Here is a 19,406-nt window from a genome sequence, read left to right as displayed (position 1 = left end):
ATTTTGAGCAGTTCACAGAACCGGCAAATGCCACCTCTGGCTGGCGCCAGAGTGGGGTGGGAATGGAGATTTTGCAGTATCCTTCCCCTGCCACACCCACCAAGCCACACCACGCCCACCAAGCCACGCCCAAAGAACCGGTAGTAAAAAAAATTGGATTTCACCACTGAATTGGAGTCTATGGACAGCCAAGAAAACAAATTGACGGACCATCGGACAAATCAGTCCAGAGTTGTGACTCCAAGGACACATGAGCAGGCTATTTTTATGCTACTTCGGAAGACCTAGATCTCTGGAAAATGGTCCAATGCTGGGAAAGGTGAAAAGAAACAGAAGAGAACGACCAACAGCAAGGTGGACATACTCTATGCGGGGGCACTTTTGGAAAATCCTTTTTCCTTGAAGATGTTTCGCTTCTCATCCAAGAAGCTTCTTCAGTTCTGACTGAATGGTGGAAGATGGAAGGATTTATATTCCTTGCAGTCATTTGGTTGTTAATAAGTAGAAGAGAATGAGCTGGAAGGGACCCTGGAGGTCTTCTAGTCGAGCCCCCTGCTCAAGCAGGAGAACTATACCATTTCAGAAAAAAAAAAAGGTGGGACAATCAAGGAGAGAAGCAACTTAGAACTAAGGAGAAATTTCCTGACAGTTAGAACAATTAATCAGTGGAACTACTTGCCTCCAGAAGTTGTGAATGCTTCAACACTGGAAGTTTTTAAGAAGATGTTGGATAACCATTTTTCTGAAATGCTGTAGAGTTTCCTGCCTAGGCAGGGAAGACCTCCAAGGTCTCTTCCAACTCTGGTATTCTATTCTATTCTATTCTATTCTATTCTATTCTATTCTATTCTATTCTATTCTATTCTAAAGGAGGGGTCTCCAATCTTGGCAATTTTAAGCTTGGTGGACTTCAACTCCCAGAATTCTGGGAGTTAAAGACCGCCAGGCTTAAAGTTGCCAAGGTTGGAGACGCCTGTTCTAAAGGATCACCTTGGTAACATATGATCTTGGAGTAAATCTATCCCTGTTAAGAGCCCACACTGACTTTGTGGCTTCTTATACATCCACTCCATCCATCCATGATCCATCCATACACCCACCCTCTCACTCATCCACTTGGAAGGGGACAGATGATAATCATGTCCAAAGCTGCATTGATTTCTCTCCCCCCGCCCCCCCCCCACACTCTGAAAACAATGCAACGACAGAGATACAAATGATGTGAGAGATGGACTCTGCCCGGCCTCTGCAAAAAATACATTAAAAAAAAGAAGAAGCTGAATGAATCCCTATGGAGATTCTCAACCATCCAGACTGTGGTTGTCCCAAAGGTGCTAAGAAAGATGCTTAAGAAAAATTTAAAAGGTAGAAAATCCAAGTTGCCTTTTGAAAAGAACTGCAGAAAAAACCATGGCTACCAACCTGCCTTCCACTGAGGACCTGTATACTGCACAAATCAAAAAGAGGGATGTGAAAATATTTACAGATCCCTCACAACCTGGACATAAACTGTTTCAACTCCTACCCTCAAAATAACGCTATAGAGCATTGCACATCAGAACAACTAGACACAAGGACAGCTTTTCCCCAAACACCATCACTTTGCTAAACAAATAATTCCCTCAACACTGTCAAACTATTCACTAAATCTGCACTACTATTAATCTCCTCATCGTTCCCACCACCCATCTCTTTCCACTTACGACTGTAACTTTGTTGTTTATATCCTTACGATTTATACTGCAATTGATTGTTTTCTGATTGCTTATTTGTAGCCTATGACTATCATTAAGTGTTGTAGGTGTTGTACCTTTATGTATACTGAGAGCATCTGCACCAAGACAAATTCCTTGTGTGTCCAATCACACTTGGCCAATAAAAAAATTCTATTCTATTCTATTCTATTCTATTCTATTCTATTCTATTCTATTCTATTCTATTCTATTCTATTCTATGACTATCATTGTTATATCATTAAGTGTTAAATTTGTACCCTATGACTATCATTAAGTGTTGTAAGAGTTGTACCTTGATGAAGGTATCTTTTATGTACACTGAGAGCATCTGCACCAAGACAAATTCCTTGTATGTCCAATCACAGTTGGCCAATAAAAGAATTCTATTCTATTCTATTCTATTCTATTCTATTCTATTCTATTCTGTTCTGTTCTGTTCTGTTCTGTTCTGTTCTGTTCTATTCTATTCTATGACTATCATTAAGTGTTGTACCTTATGATTCTTGATGAAGGTATCTTTTCTTTTATGTACACTGAGAGCATCTGCACCAAGACAAATTCCTTGTATGTCCAATCACAGTTGGCCAATAAAAGAATTCTATTCTATTCTATTCTATTCTATTCTATTCTATTCTATTCTGTTCTATTCTGTTCTATTCTATGACTATCATTAAGTGTTGTACCTTATGATTCTTGATGAAGGTATCTTTTCTTTTATGTACACTGAGAGCATCTGCACCAAGACAAATTCCTTGTGTGTCCAATCACACTTGGCCAATAAAAAAATCTATTCTATTCTATTCTATTCTATTCTATTCTATTCTATTCTATTCTATTCTATTCTATGACTATCATTAAGTGTTGTATCATTAAGTGTTAAATTTGTACCCTATGAGTATCATTAAGTGCTGTAAGTGTTGTGCCTTGATGAAAGTATCTTTTCTTTTATATACACTGAGAGCGTATGCACCAAAGATAAATTTCTTGTGTGTCCAACCACACTTGGCCAATAAAAATTCTATTCTATTCTGTTAAAAGCAACTTTTGAGAAGTCCAGCCGAACCAGGTAGGCGGCTGGCCCTGCTTGGAACGTCGGGACTTGTAGTTTCGGGAGCTGAAGCAGGGGCGGTAGCCTAGGCAACCGCCGGTCAACAAGATGGCGGCGCCTCTCTGAAGCCTCTGGAGGGGCCGGTGAGTCCCGGGGGGAGCGGGAGCCCCCCACCCCACCCCCTGCCCCTCGTTTTCCCACCTGCCCTTGACGAGGCTGCCTCATCCCGACGAAAAGACCTGCAGAAAAATCCCCGGCGCCTCCCCAAACTGGCGGGGCACGTTGGTTCTCATCCAAAATGGTCTCCAAAAGTAAAGCATTTTTACCTCTTTTCTCCACCTAGGAATTACAACTGTGTTCAAGGGGGGGGGAAAAATGTCATCTCCCTTCTCTTCTCTCAGCAAGATTCGTAGAATGCCACTTCAGCTGCAGCCAACAGAGTAAGTGAGGGCTTATTGGAAGAAATCATCTAAATCTGTGGTAGAAAAAAAATCCCATATTTCGGCTTCTGAATATCACAATAGATGGACAGTCCTCTTTTGAATGACCAAAATAGCCCTTAAGCTTCTGCCAGTTGTGAGAGCATTACGTAGGAGAATTTAAATGTTTCTAATGCACTTAGTTTTATTCAGTTTTACTACAATTTGAAACTATTAGTCATGACTTTTTATATATTTTTATTTCTTCCTATTTTAATGTTACATATTCATGCAGGAAATCCCGAGTTCTTGTTTGAGTTATGCATATGGTCTAACTTCCTTAAAAAGAAGAACTAAAACGTTCCAAAGAATAATTTGTATGCAACCCTGCAAACGTGATTGCAAACGTGATATATTGACATGATAATTTGAATGAATTTTCCTCTTTATTTTTTTTTTAATTGTTTCTCCCATTTGTTTCTGGATTTTAGGAAAAAGGCAGGACCACTCCCGATAAATATCCAGAATGGTAAATTGTCAAAGCTTCATACCTTTTATTTTAAATACTGGTTGTAAACATTGTAAGCTTTTCTTATAGTTTAATGATCCATAGGAATATTTTCACATCCCAGGTATTCATAAAAAATGTTTGTGTTTAAATACCATATCGTTAATGTTATATATTTCCATAAAGGTTTTAAAAATCTACCAGCAAACAATTAAACTACAAAATGCTATGAAAATAACCTTTGGGGCACATATAGGAACTATGGAACTAAGAAAGGTCTGCTTGATCTGACCAATTGATTTGATCTGATTATCTTTTACAGTCAAATAGATGTCAATTAGTAAAAGATGGTAGTTGCAATTAATGCTGGTTTAGTGTGTTACACAGTTATCTTAAGGGACGTGGTGGCTTAGTGGGTAAGACGCTGAGCTTATCAATTGAAAGGTTGGCAGATCAGCGGTTCGAATCCCTAGTGCCGCCTAACGGGGTGAGTTCCTGTTACTTGTCCCAGCTTCTGCCACCTAGCAGTTCAAAAGCACGTAAAAAATGCAAGTAGAAAAATAGGGACCACCTTTGGTGGGAAGGTAACAGCGTTTCGTGCGCCTTTGGCGTTGAGTCATGCCAGCCACATGACCACGGAGACGTCTTCGGCTTTGAAACGGAGATGAGCACCGTTCCCTAGAGTCGAGAACGACTAGCACGTATGTGCGAGGAGAACCTTTACCTTTACAGTTATCTTGGGGGAAAAAATCTGCTTTGAATCAGTCTTTCACTTTGTTATATCAGTCTATATGGGAAAATGATACAATTGATATGTGGTTTCTTTCTGAACAATGGAGTCCCTGGTGCTCTCTGAGCTTGGTTGTTTTCTTGCAGATGTTTCATTACCCAACTAGATAACATCATCAGTGCTAGAAGAGTGTGGGGTTTGCTCTCTCTTTCTCTCTAAACAAGCAGAATAAAGAGAATATCATAGGTTTGCTCTTGATAATAGTGTAATTCCTTTGATTCACAGAAGATGAAGCTGCTATGATGGATGAAATTCTAGGGCCAGGAGCTCAAATTCCAGTACAAATTAATTTGCCTTCTTGCTCAAATGGAGCTACAGCACAATCAACCACTTTTGGTATGAGTCAAAGAATTGGACATAGAATTATGTAACTGTACTGGGTAATGCTAAGCATTTACATTAGCTGCACAGTCTCACTTTGGAATGAGTAAGAGTAAGTTTAATTATAATTCACTATACAGTTTAAAAAGCTGACTCAGACTTAATGAGACCCATGTTCCTGTGCTATTAAGAATACTTTGTGGTTCCTTATAGATTTGGACCAGAATTTGGATTCCTAAAAAATCTCAATTTTGGGTATAGAACAAAACCAATTAAACAGCCCTTTTCCCTGAAATCAAATAGCTTCTCCTCATGAAAGTGGAGATACTGCTATAGATAAAGAGCCAATGCAGACAACATAGCAAATCTTCTGGAAGTATGCCCCATTTTTCAACAATACAAAATGCCCTTAAACCAATTGCTAGCATGAAGGTTCACCTCCAGATTGTCCTCATATTCTGCTGATTTCATGTCTTCAGGGAACGCTCCGACTGATATGGAGTTGATGACTTCTATGATGCAGAAGATTGCTTCTTTGGAGCAGAAAGTCAAGAGCCAAGCACAAGCCATCCAAGAAAAGGTGACAATACAACCAGTGTAGGAGTTGCCCTTGAACTATTTGTAACAGTTCAGATTGGAAACTGTTGACATTTTGTTAAGATTTTACTTACCATTTTGTTTTTTTTATTTTTTTTATTTTTTTACGTCAGCTTGTCGTAGATATCTCATTAGGATAAGCAGCAAAATTAAGTAGAGTTATGATTACAATAAAAATAGTGTAAAACAAGTAATATAATAAGATCAAAACAACACATTAAAAGAGACCAAAGGATAATAAATGTAGAGAATTTGGCACAAGATGTGCAAAGAAATTTAAAAGATACAATAAAAAACCCTGTATGCTAAACGGGCATTACTATAGTTGCTATTACATTGGTATGTTTGGAGTTAATAGAATAGAATAGAATAGAATTTTTTATTGGCCAAATGTGATTGGACACATAAGGAATTTGTCTTGGTGCATACGCTCTCAGGGTACATAAAAGAAAAGATACGTTCATTAAGAATTCTAAGGTACAACACTTAATGATAGTTATAGGATACAAATAAGCAATCAGGAAACAATATCAATATAAATCATAAGAATACAAGCAGCAATACTCAGAAGTGTTTTCTTTGCAATTAGGGAAGATTGGAGTCTTAAAAACTGAACAGATACACTTGAAAAGAGGTACAGGTAGTTCCTTGACTTATGACTAAGTGGGACCAGAAATTTGGTTTTACGTTGCTATGATTATAAGTCGAGGCACTACATAACCAGAAGTAAATTTCTGATTTTTTGGGGGGCAGTAGTTGTTAAGCAAACATGGTGAGTGTTAAAAGAATGGGGCGGGGTTGTTAAACAAATATGGAGGTTGTTAAGTGAACAGGGCAGTTGTTAAGCAAGGGAGGCAGTTTTTAAGCGAACCCATTCTTTGGGTCGATTTTGCCATAAATTGGTAAAAAGCATTGTGAATCAGTTACATGACCATGGGACGCCATGCCTGGTTTTAAAACTGACTGTAGAAGAGCAGGCAGGACTAGGTGGCGGAGTTAAACGTGTCATTAGCTTAGAATTCTTATGTGTCCACAAGTGCTCCAAGGCCAGCCTCCCTTGAATTCCTTTGACCCTTATTGAGCACCTGATTGACTAAATCTTTTGTACTGTAAGTTAATGTATGGGTCCTGTTCAGGGGTGAAATCCACATTTTTTTACTACTAGTTCTGTGGGCGTGGCTTGGTGGGCGTGGCAGGGAAAGGATACTGCAAAAACCCCATTTCCTCCCCACTCCTGGGGGAAGGATATTGCAAAGTCTCCATTCCCACCCCACTCTGAGGCCAGCCGGAGATGGTATTTGGCAGTTCTCTGAACTGCTCAAAATTTTTGCTACCGGTTCACTGAACTGCTCAAAATTTCCGCTACCGGTTCTCCAGAACCTGTCAGAACCTGCTGGATTTCACCCCGGTCCTGATCTTTTGCACTGTCAGGGGGAATAGAGATAGTCAAGGGTAGGATAATTTTTCGAATGCAGATAATGAAGCGTGAATAGTGCCTGTTGAAAATAGATAGGGGACTAATGTGCTTTCCAAGTTTCAGAAAATTGCCTGGCTCTGTGTCTATAATAATCAAGTTGAGTTTGCATTAATACAAAAAGCAACTTGTTTTGGCCTTTGCTTTTGGGTTGGCAGAATAAGAAGATCAGAGAACTTGAGGAGCAGATCAAAACCCTTCAGAAGAGAACAGGTAACCCTTCCTTTTCTTTTAGTCCTCAACAGCAGGCAGTGACACTGTCTAGGTAAAGATGGGAAATGCGAAACAAGAGACCATATTTCGTCCTTACCATTAATAGAGAGAAGGATTTTAAGACTTTGTAGACTACTAAGATCTGAAACTGATGAAATGTGGAAAAATAATACAAAGGAGATATATATATATATATATATATATATATATATATATATATATATATATATATATATATATATATATATATATATATATATATATATATATATATATATATATATATATACTGAAGCTGAAGCCTGAAGATGACGAATGAGACTTCGTCGAAACGTCGCCAAGACACTTCCAATTTTACACGGGAGAAAACCCGAACAACCAAAGACCTATATATATATTATATATATATATATCCCAAAATAAATTTGTCTTATTTTCTGTTCCAAATCAGAACATTTATTGATTTTCGTTTGGTATAGTTTGATATTTAAAAGAAAAAAGAATTCCAAATTCTATTATTTTATTTATTTTTGCCTCCCTATAGAAAAAGCGTCATCAGGGGCAACCCGAGTTGAGGAACTGGAAATGTTATGCCTTCAGCTGCAACGTCAGGTCTGGGAAATGGAGGTTAGCTACATAATGGAAAGAAATAAAAAAAATTCTGCTTTCCTTTAGGACACTGAGCTTGTTGATCAGAAAGGTTAGCTATTTGAATCCCTAGTACAGGTCTCCTGCATGAGCAGAGGGGTTGGACTAGATGATCTCCAGGGTCCCTTCCATCTCTGTTAAAGGAAGGAAGGAATCTGAGCTTTTTCATGAATTCAAGGAAAACTGACAGTTGTTGAACTGGAAAACTACAGTGTGTTTAATGCAAACAGTAGTGGAAAGAAGATGGGACACACACAAACACCACTCTTTATGGCAGGCATGTCAAACTCAATTTCATTGAGGGCTGCATCAGGGTTGTGTTTGACCTTGGGGAGCTGGGGTGGGCGTGGCCAGAGTGGGCATGGCCAGCTCAACTTCACTCATGTCAGGAGCACCTGTGGTGGTGGTGTGACCTAGGCTCAAGTCAAGTAGTTATTACCAGACACAACCAGTCCTAAACAAACATATTTTATTAGAACAGCTGAGAATTACTTCATTCTCAGCTTAGTCCAAATTAATTCCAAAACAAATTCTTCAAAAAAAGTCCTCCGGCCTTATCACAAACTTTTGTCTTCTTTGGCACCCTGCCAAAGGCTTTTCTAGGCAAAGCCCCACGAAGTTCAGAAACAAGAGATGCCAACTAGAAACAAATGTAGCAACGTTGCTTTCCTACCAAGAGTCCAAGAGCTGTTGCTGCTCTTTTAAGCCTTATGGGAAGGACCAGTCATTTCCTGGCCTTACTCCCGAGTTTTCCTTTTAACTTTAGCTGCTCTTGCCTTTTGGCAGCTCTTCGTATGCATGCACTAGGAACAGGCTCCTCCTGTTCCTCTGCCTCTCTGCTGTCTGCCTCTAGAGGCTCCAGAGTCTGCACATCACTCCCCGATGGCCCTGGCCCCATCTCTGCCTCTGACGCAGAACCCTCATCCGGGCCTTCCTCTGACTCCAGGACTGGCCCATTGTCCTCCCCAGCCTCCTCACTGTCCGACTCCGTTGCCAGCTACGCAGGCTGCTGGTGGACCACAACATGTGGCTCAATACTCTGCCAGTGAAAACGGGCTTCCAAGTTCCATTTTTGGCTGCAACAGCATCCTGCAAGCCTCTGCCAACAAAAACGGCACTCAGGAGGGCTGCACACGGCCGCTCCATTTTCGCTGGCAGAAGCACCATAGGCTGGTCCTTTGCTGTTTCCGGGGTTGCCCCATGGGCCAGATCTAAGCACCCTGTGAGCTGGATACGGCCTGTGGATCTTGATTTTGACACATGTGCTTTATGCCTTTCTCTGTTGGTATTAAGAAGGGACGGGAGGGACTCTACATCTGCAGAGGTGGCTTCGTGTCAGGACTTCCTTCCCAAACAACATTTTTAAATGTATTAAAATTCCCTAGTTAAAAATGGCCTTAGTTGACTTGCAGGTTTAACAAACTTAGTTTTCCTATTCCATCTTGGAATGTACATATTATGTCATTGCAGACAAAAAGATTAATATAAAAATTAAGAAATACTATCAATTTTCTTGTCCTCTGAATTTTCTATTCCCTCTCCCATAAAGCGGTTTCTGAATGACTATGGATTGATCTGGGTCGGGGAAGACCCAGATTCTCTGAGAGATCGTGAGTCACCAGAGGAAGGAGAGAGTTTGACATCAAGGACTTTTTGGAAACCAGGTTAGCTGGGAGGAATGACTGCCTTTTTAAAAGAAGCATGAAAATATATTTTATCGTTTATTTTAATCTCATCTTCTTCTCCCCTTTCTCTATTGATTTTGTGAATAATGAAAGGCATATTATTAGTTTCTTGAAAGAGGAAACAAATCTTTTTTTCTTTGCAAAATTTCATAAAGTAGGTACGCAGGGGTGGGACTGAAAAATTTCAGCAATTGGTTCGCTGCCCAGTGGATGTGGCCATGGGTGTGTGGCCTACTTGGCTGCCTCCACCACGGCGGGGGGGGGGGCATTTTCACCCTCCCCAGCCTCCAGGAGACAGAAAACGGGCAGAAATGGGCCCCTTTCAGGACTTCTGGTACTTCCAGTAGGCCCATTTTTCGCCCTCCCCAGGCTCTGGAGGCTTTCCCGGAGCCTCCAGGAGGGCAAAAATGGCCTCCCCCAGGCACCAGAGCCCTCCGGAGGCCAGAAATGGGCCAGTTTCCGGACTGCCAGTACTTTTCGTAGGCCCATTTTTCACCCTCCCAGAACCTCCACATGTACTCTGCACTTACCTGGCATCCAAAATGGGCTGTGTGGAGACTCCTGGGAGGGGCGGGGTGGGGTGGGGCGGGGTCAGCCAGTCCTTAGAACAACTGTTCTAAGGACTTCTAAGGACTTCAGCGAACCAGATTAAAATTGACATCCGATTCGCCTGAACCGGCTGAAGCCCATCCCTGTAGCTATGTATTTTGATATCTTCTCCCCATCAATGTTCATTATATAATCCTGCTGATATGTCTATAGAGATTCCCAATTATCCAGGTTGTGCTTGTCCCAAAGATGTTTTCAAAAGGCAACGGGACATTCTTGGGTTTTTTTCCTTGAAGTCATTTTGCTTCTCATCCAAGAAGCTGCTTCAGTTCTGACTGAATGGTGGGACAACATTCAGTCAGAACTGAAGAAGCTTCTTGGATGAGTCGCAAAATGTTTTCAAGGAAAAAAAAACCCCAAGAATGTCCAGTTTCTTGAAAGAGGAAACAAATCTTTTTTTCTTTGCAAAATTTCATAAAGTAGGTACGCAGGGGTGGGACTGAAAAATTTCAGCAATTGGTTCGCTGCCCAGTGGATGTGGCCATGGGTGTGTGGCCTACTTGGCTGCCTCCACCACGGCGGGGGGGGGGGCATTTTCACCCTCCCCAGCCTCCAGGAGACAGAAAACGGGCAGAAATGGGCCCCTTTCAGGACTTCTGGTACTTCCAGTAGGCCCATTTTTCGCCCTCCCCAGGCTCTGGAGGCTTTCCCGGAGCCTCCAGGAGGGCAAAAATGGCCTCCCCCAGGCACCAGAGCCCTCCGGAGGCCAGAAATGGGCCAGTTTCCGGACTGCCAGTACTTTTCGTAGGCCCATTTTTCACCCTCCCAGAACCTCCACATGTACTCTGCACTTACCTGGCATCCAAAATGGGCTGTGTGGAGACTCCTGGGAGGGGCGGGGTGGGGTGGGGCGGGGTCAGCCAGTCCTTAGAACAACTGTTCTAAGGACTTCTAAGGACTTCAGCGAACCAGATTAAAATTGACATCCGATTCGCCTGAACCGGCTGAAGCCCATCCCTGTAGCTATGTATTTTGATATCTTCTCCCCATCAATGTTCATTATATAATCCTGCTGATATGTCTATAGAGATTCCCAATTATCCAGGTTGTGCTTGTCCCAAAGATGTTTTCAAAAGGCAACGGGACATTCTTGGGTTTTTTTCCTTGAAGTCATTTTGCTTCTCATCCAAGAAGCTGCTTCAGTTCTGACTGAATGGTGGGACAACATTCAGTCAGAACTGAAGAAGCTTCTTGGATGAGTAGCAAAATGTCTTCAAGGAAAAAAAAACCCCAAGAATGTCCAGTTTCTTTTTGAAAAGCACCTTTGGGACAATCCTGCTGATTGTTAGACTTGTGATAACAAAGAGCAAGACTTTCAGGTCAGTCTTGGAAGAAAGCTTTTATTGACTGCTCCTATCAAAGCTGATTTGTTTTATATACTAGGAAACACAAATTGGCCTTTTTAGTCCTCGGGAAATTGTTCTACTCATTCTTCTATTCAGACAAGTTTGGAAATTATTCTGCCAGCTTCCTAAATATTAAATATTTTATTTTTGTTGCTTGTAATTCAATTGAACGCTATGATTATTTTAATTATATACTTTGAATTATATTGCAGATCCTTTGGAGGAGGTTTTGCAGTGAGAATTACTATAGAAATTTAAAATATATTTTTAAAAGCCACAAACATATCTTCGTTTTTAGACTGTGCTATGTATCTCTCCCTGGAGGGTAGGGTGTATGTGGAATCGGTATACCTGTAGCATAAGATGAGAAACTTATCAGATAAAGCAATGCCTTTGTTACAGAAATGCAGATAATAGCATTCCATTGCCAGGTCCACCAAACTAGTGCCCCCCCCCAGGTGTATTTAGACTACAATTCCCAGAATCTCAGTCAAGAGGGCATCTGGAGGATATCACATTTGGGTTTGGGAAGATTGCATTGGAGTGTTGGTTTCGCTTCAGCAAAGATGCAGTTCAAATACTGAGCTTGCACTAAAATTCAGAACTAAATATCACTATAGGCTGGAAGATGCCTTACTTATCCTTGCCTTCCCACAGTCATTTCTCCTTTCGTACAGGCGAAGCCATCATTTCTGAAACCCCAATCAATTTTGATTTGATTTTCAAAAATCTGAAAGATTTGAACCTGCTGGCTGGGGAAGGTGTGTCCCAAATCAAACACACGACAGGTGGAGCTCGGTTGAAGCGCTTGGATTCCGTTCCGATCACCTTCTATCAGAATGGGATTGTCATGTTCAATGGGCCTTTTCGGTCATATGAAGATCCTTCCACTCAGGTAGGGATCAAGCTTCAAAGAAACACAATTGTTGACTAGCAGCTGATCTGAGATTCTCTGAGATTCTCTGATGGCATTAGCACTCATGACATTGCGAAATTTGGGGAATGAAATATCTGCAAGGAAACATCCAAGCTTATAGTAGCAGCAAAGGACCTCTCATTTGAAACCCTGAGCTAGAAATATTCTCTTTGATTGGAATATGAGAGTTACTAGTACATGTACAAAATAAGCCTTTTGTGGCAGTAACATTCTCCCACAACCATGGCCAAGCCCCTCCCCTTCCTTCTATTGTGGCAGAGAATGGCAAGAATCTTATCTTTTAGTGGGTCCTTGGGCATTTTGATCATTAGGTTTGAAAAGACTGATAAGATAAGAAGCGGCAAAGATGCAACATGTAGCCGTCAAACTGATGTGGAAGCGCACTTATTCCATGTTGGGCCGAGACATACATCTCTGAAAGTTCAGCCTTGGAATAAGCAGCTTCCAACATAAATAGCGCGTGGCATGTAATGTTATGTTTCCCATTAACAATTTATAATAATTTAATTTTATAATTTAATTTTATTTAATATAACAATATTATTTAATTGTAAATAATATTACAATGTAATATTATTGTTAATGATGATGATGACCATGCTTGAAAGAGAAAATAAAAGAGAATATGGAACGTGGCAGGAAAACATGAAACAAAAAGGAAGCACTGGAGACTTAAAATAGTAGCGCAGAAGGGGAAATGGGATAATAAGAAATGGAGAAGTTATTGAGAGGAATATTGAATTAGCAACTATCCAGTTAGAGAAAAGAAAGAAGAAGGATTCCAACTCAAGTGGATTGGGTAACAGAAACATTGCAGAAATTAACAGAACAGAGTAACAGTGGTCTTCCAGTCCAACCCCCTGTTCAAGCAGGGGACCCTAAATGGCGAACCCATGGCACGCGTGCCAGAGGTGGCATGCAGTAGTGCCCTTTCTGTGGGCACACGAGCCGTCAGCCTAGTTCAGCTCCATCATGCATGCACGCGCACCTCCCACCGGCTAGCTGGTCTTCGGGTCTCTGCCATGCATGCACGGGGTGTGGGGGCAGCAGGGTACTGGGGAGGGGGACCGCGCACGCATGCGCAGGGGAGCAGGACGCGTGCGGAGGCAGGGCATGTGCTGGTGTGGATGCGCATGTGCGGGGGTGCGGGGTGGGGCACGTGCAGAGGCGCACGCGCATGCACGGGATGGCGTATGCGGGGGCCTTGCTCACATGTGCAGGGGCCATGCGCGCATGTGCGAGAACAGGATGCATGCACGGGGCCCACGCACACATTGCATTTTGAATTGACCACGAACCATGAAAGGGAACTGCTGCTGCGGTACTGAAGTGTGGGGAAAGCACCTTTCCCTTCCACCTATGGCTTATTTCCCACAGTCTCTCTCTCTCTCTCTCTCTCTCTCTCTCTCTCTCTCTCCAGCGACTTCTAAAAGCAAGGACTCCAGTATTTTGAGTCTGGCTGAGAACAAAGCAGGCTTTATTTTTTTTTGCAAAGAACTGAAATTGTGAAATGAGAAATGGTGGGAAATAAGGTTTTATTACTTCTCATTTCTTTGTCTTTTTCAACTGGAAAGCTTCATGTTTAAGAAGACGCGTCCTACTGCTTCTCAGCCTGAAAGGGAGTTGGAGGAAGTGAAAATACCCCCTTTCTGATGGCCAAGCCATTTGGCTTACTTTTTCAGAGAACCACAAGAATCTGTATGTTGCCTTCATAGCAAGGTAGTGACGCGTGGAAACTGCTTCCTGTTTTCCTTATTGCACGTGGAAACTGCTTCCTGTTTTCAGCCTGCTGCAGTTCCCCATCCACAATAACCAAGCTGTCTGGGGCCTTTTACCGCATGCAATCCTAACACTTGGCGTGACCTTTTAAAGTCTCCCCCAAAAGATGTATGCAATGTATACAAATTAAGTCGCTTCTTCCATTTATTTATTTATTTATTTATTTATATCCCCTTTTTATTATTTTTACAAAAAAGTCAAGGGGGTGAACATATCCAGCACACCTTCCTCCTCCTCTTTTCTCCACAACAACAACCCTGTGAGGTGGGTTGGGCCGGGAGAATGTGACCGGCCCAAGGTCACCCAGCCGGCTTTCGTGGCCAAGATACGGCCTGAGCTCACAGTCTTCTGGCTTCTTGTGCCTTCCTTGACTACTAGATCAAACTGGCTTTCATATGATTGTTGTCTTACGGTAAATAAGAGGCAGTTATTGGCTGAAAATTGTAGTTAAGACATTCGCTGAACTACTCCATTTCATATCTACCTAGATTTGACATTTTTATACGGAGAAAATATATTCGCTGCCCCTAGTCCTGTTATCCTATATTCACCAATTAACAGAGATGCTTCCATCCATGTCCCGTTGATACCCAAAATCTAAAAAAAACCACAAGATGGGGCAGGAGTTTCCTTTGTATTCTGATTTTCTTTTTAGAAGGAAATAGACTTGGCTAGGCTAGGCTAGGCTAGGCTAGGCTAGGCTAGGCTAGGCTAGGCTAGGCTAGAATAGAATAGAATAGAATAGAATAGAATAGAATAGAATAGAATAGAATAGAATAGAATAGAATAGAATAGAATAGAATTTTTTATTGGCCAAGTGTGATTGGACACACAAGTCTTGGTTCATATGCTCTCAGTGTACATAAAAGAAAAGATACCTTCATCAAGAATCATAAGGTACAACACTTAATGATAGTCATAGGGTACAAATAAGCAATCAGGAAACAATATCAATATAAATCGTAAAGATACAAGCAACAAATCTTTGTTCTGTATGCTTAGTTTTTTTCAATTATTACCATTTCTACAAATTCTCCTGTAACAGTTGCTAGGCTGACTAGCCTAAGTTTTCCTGGATTTCCACTTAATCACTTTCTAAAAGGGATATGACAGTGACCTCTGGCACTGACCCTGATTTGAGTGAAAAGGGATAATATTTGTAAGGAGGTCATAAATTTCTCAAATGAGTTATTTAAAATCTCTTAAGTGGATGCCATCAAGACCCAGTGATTTGTCTTTGAATACCTCCTCCTAGAATAGATTTTTCTTGATATCCCATTTTGCTTCAGTTGTTCCAATTCCCATCCTGATAAACTCAGCCTAAGCTCACTTTTGGTCTAGTCTACAGTTCCTGTGATAGACAGATGAAATAATTAATTTAATTTCTCTGCAATCGTTGAGGATCTCTTTCACACTTTTGATGTCTAAAGGCCCCGCAGTGATTTTCTGCTTTGAACATAAAGTTTTTGCATTCTTTATTATGATTTTATGATTCCTCTGCTAGAACTTTGTGTTCAGCTTTATTCTTATTAGGATAGTCTTCCCATTTCTGTAGCACGAATGGCAATTATACTCTTTTTGAGAGTTGCCTAAGATTCTCCAGGTTGTTTGACTGAGTATCTGGTTTCTTCTTGGTATGTTCTTGATCTTTGAGTGAAGATCAAGATCAAGATTATACTTAGTTTTGTCTTACTGGGTGCCTTTCAGGAAGTTTTGGACTTTAGTACTTCAGCCACCATGGCCAATGGATAAAGTCCAAATGTTGAAAAACATGAAATTGGGGAAACTGTAATAAATGGGGCACTTCCTGTCTATCCAACCCTCCAAATAACTGTTTTATTGACTTAATGTAGACTCTGTAGTGGGTTTATCTTTGCCAGGAATATATAGGAAGCCTCCCCTGTACTTGCCAAATTGTAAGCTTGTTCTACAATACTACATAAGCAGTTAGGATTATGGTTTCACATTTAAATTTTGCGATTAACATTTCACTATTAGAATAACTGGGATCCAGTGGTTAAAACACTAAGTTAGAAACTGGAGGCCCATGAGTTCTAGTCTCACTTTAGCCATGAAACCAGTTAGGTGACTTTGGGTCAATTTATTTATTTATGAATTATGATTAGACTTCTGTGCTGCCCATCTCATCAAGGCGACTCTAGGCATCTTACAGTCAAGAAATTAAAAGACTATATAAAACATTAAAACAATAAGTAAGAACCGCACAGATAAAAAAATCAGATAAAATTTGGTTAACCCTGATGGAAAGGAAGGGAGCAAAATAGGCATAAAGTAGAATTTTAAAAAAAACCGAGAAGAGAGAAATGTAATTGAATTGTTGGATTGCATGTAAATTAAGCCTTTGGTTTCTTGGTATAATAAAGTACATTCTTAGCTAATTGGTAAACCTCAACATAATAACCAGTCAAGAAACTTGAAAAGACAAATTACAGTCTAGACAGTTGATGAAATGATGTCGCCCAAATAGGTCTCTGTCTAGCCCTCCTTTTTATTTAATTCTTTTATTCTTGGCCTCATCTTTATTGGTTGCTATCATTGCTGGGCTGGGTGGCTTTCACCCCTTGATGTTCAGTTTTCACCAGATAGTCAGTAACCAAGGCTAGTTTCGGACTGGGTCACTCATTGGTCTTCTCATGTCCAAGCCTGCATTTTTTAAGATTGTTTGATTGGTTCTTTTTATCCAGGCCATTCCCTGTCTGCCATTGCTACTCAATTCAGATGGAGTCCATAAATTTTCCCACGGAAAATGTTGACCCATTTAATTTCTTTCTTTCCTTTTTTTTTAAATGGTGGGGAACAATAAATATTTTCTGTCCCAATAAAGGGGAATACATAAACGGAAATAGATAAGGTGTCAACAGGCAAATAATTTGAGGTTTTCTCCATTGCAATTGCTTTGTCACTCTGGGGGAAATCTAATGAGTTGGTTCTGATTGTGGTTTCAGCGTTGCCTGCGAGATATCATGGATGGCTTTTTCCCGTCTGAACTGCAAAGCCGTTACCCCAATGGTGTCCCATTTCAGGTATATCTTTATAGCTTCCTGTTTTTGAATGCTTGGTTTCTTGTTTGTCAGAATTGAAGATTTTGAGGTCATCATGCCTACAAAAAGATACTCTACTACAACTTAATTCTGTGTTGATTCTGTGGTTTTATGACAATGGATCCATACAATCAGCACCGCTTCTATGAGGTTAGTTAAACTGTCACTGACCTATGGATGGAGTACTTTTTGGTCAAGTTATTGTACCTAATTATTGTTTCAAACAACAGGCAACTGATTTTTGTTGGGTGTTTTTGCAAGCTGTGAAAGTTTTTTTTTTAATTATCAGTCCATTTGAGGAACTGAGAATGCTTGTTGTATCAGAAACTGGAACAATTTTTCTCCTAAAACCTTCTTTAGAACAGCTTAATTGTCATTTCTGTATTTTTGCTTTGAAGTAACTCTATTAATGATAGGTTTTTCCCCCCTTTTTCTTCTTAGTTTGCATTTCTTTAAGTTTCCTTTTTGAAAATACTGTTTTATTATTTAAATACAGATAATAAACATTTAAAAACCATCTACTAGTAGTAGCAGTTTCCACTAATGAAAATTAAAAGATATTTTTCAGTAGGTAAATACAATGTTTAAGAATACCACTGGATATTTAGATCAAATTCTATTAGAAAAATCAGTTTAAATATTCATTATGTGACTCAGGGAAACAACGGAGAAAAAAAATTACTGGAAACATGAAAAGTATATTGTCTCTAAAAAAAAATAATCTTTACCATCTTTACAACAGTCAAAAATCAGAATGTAATTTTTTTTAAAAAAAGCAATAAATAAAAAGACAGTTTAACTAGAGATTATTAGGATAGTTTGTTTTGGAAGAATGGAAAAATAGTAAACCCACAAGTTGGAAACAGAAAAAGTTAAACAGCAAATAGATTTTTTTTTAATTGAAAAAAGACAAGTGCAGTTGAATTGTAGGAATCTGTATAAATTAAGCCTTCAGTTTCTTAGTGTTTTAAATTTTTGGAGTTTCTGATGATCTCTGATCCAAATATTTACCAAATATTTACCAAATGCTGACTTCTTTTTTTTAAGATTAGTGAAAATTGGCAAAGTGCTACTGTCTAGCTAAACATTTGCCAATTTAATCAAGCAAGCAACGTGAAATGTAAGTTCCTCGTTTTATAATTATAATTATCACAAGGTAGATACAGATACAGTTTTATTTATTGAAATCTAACCCAAAATAAAAGTAAAATGACTTTTGCATACCAAAAGTACAAAAAAGCCTAAAGAGATCCTTTGAAGGCTGTTCATCACATCAAATTCAAGGGCTTGCACATATTAATTCCTGCTGTCCTGGGTCAGCTAACAACAAGAAATATGAAGCTTTTCTGCCTGTGTGCATAAAAGAAATAACATAGCAACATATATAGGATGAATTTAACAGAACTGGAACCACAGGGGCAAAATTGGCAAGTTATATAGAATAGATAGAATAGAATAGAATAGAATAGAATAGAATAGAATAGAATAGAATAGAATAGAATAGAATAGAATAGAATAGAATTTTTTATTGGCCAAGTGTGTTTGGACACACAAGGAATTTGTCTTGGTGCAGATGCTCTCAGTATACATAAAAGAAAAGATCATCAAGAATTCAAAGGTACAACACTTAATGATAGTCATAGAGTAAGAAATAAGCAATCAGGAATCAATCAATATCAATAAAAATCGTAAGGATACAAGCAACGAATATATATTTATTTTATTAAACATCCTACATAGAACTGCTGAAGATAAGATGCTAAACTGATTCTAAAGAAGAAACTTTATTACAGCATGGCTCTTCCCTCTTCTTCCCTGGTGGACTTTGAAAACAGACCAGTCTCATTTTATGACCACATTGCTTAGTGACAGTAGTTCCGGTAGTCCCTCGTTACACTTCTTAAGAAAGAATTGCACAGGTTGTGACCATGACTTCCAATTTCTTGCCCACTTCCCCACTGACTTGTTTCATGGAAAGCCAGTGGGGAAGGTTGCAAATCATGATCACATGACTATGGCATGTTGTGACAGTCGGGAGTCTGGAACAGTCGCTGAGTGCTCCATTTGCAGTCCCATAGCTGCAGGGGTGCTCGGCCCTCCGACCCTCCCACATAAACCAGACAGGAAACATGGCAAAACTAATTCTACATTACTATAAAGCTACATGAACGAAGTCTTGCAAGGCCCAAGGCCCAAATTTTGCCTCCATTTTTAACTACTTGATTCATTAGTGC

General features: G+C 40.0%; 1 protein-coding gene across 3 annotated transcripts in view; it reads left to right on the top strand.

Annotated features, from left to right (window-relative positions):
* Positions 1–2,880: 2,880 nt before the first annotated feature.
* Positions 2,881–19,406, top strand: part of UBXN11 (UBX domain protein 11) — a 29,534-nt gene continuing 13,008 nt past the window's right edge. The window contains exons 1-10 of one of the 3 annotated variants that reach the window (XM_058196367.1): positions 2,881–2,927; positions 3,128–3,224; positions 3,695–3,732; positions 4,727–4,837; positions 5,302–5,402; positions 7,052–7,106; positions 7,651–7,733; positions 9,304–9,418; positions 12,072–12,289; positions 17,077–17,154. In XM_058196367.1, the coding sequence (XP_058052350.1) occupies positions 3,160–3,224; positions 3,695–3,732; positions 4,727–4,837; positions 5,302–5,402; positions 7,052–7,106; positions 7,651–7,733; positions 9,304–9,418; positions 12,072–12,289; positions 17,077–17,154 (864 nt within the window). In that variant the 5' untranslated portion in view covers positions 2,881–2,927; positions 3,128–3,159. The remainder of the gene's footprint in view (positions 2,928–3,127; positions 3,225–3,694; positions 3,733–4,726; positions 4,838–5,301; positions 5,403–7,051; positions 7,107–7,650; positions 7,734–9,303; positions 9,419–12,071; positions 12,290–17,076; positions 17,155–19,406) is intronic. The other 2 variants (XM_058196370.1, XM_058196368.1) reach the window with 2 other exon arrangements.

The sequence above is a fragment of the Ahaetulla prasina genome, chromosome 10, assembly GCF_028640845.1.
Source record: "Ahaetulla prasina isolate Xishuangbanna chromosome 10, ASM2864084v1, whole genome shotgun sequence".
Lineage (NCBI taxonomy): Eukaryota > Metazoa > Chordata > Lepidosauria > Squamata > Colubridae > Ahaetulla > Ahaetulla prasina.
The sequence above is the reverse complement of the archived record's forward strand: the minus strand, read 5'-3'. Positions and strand labels throughout refer to the sequence as shown.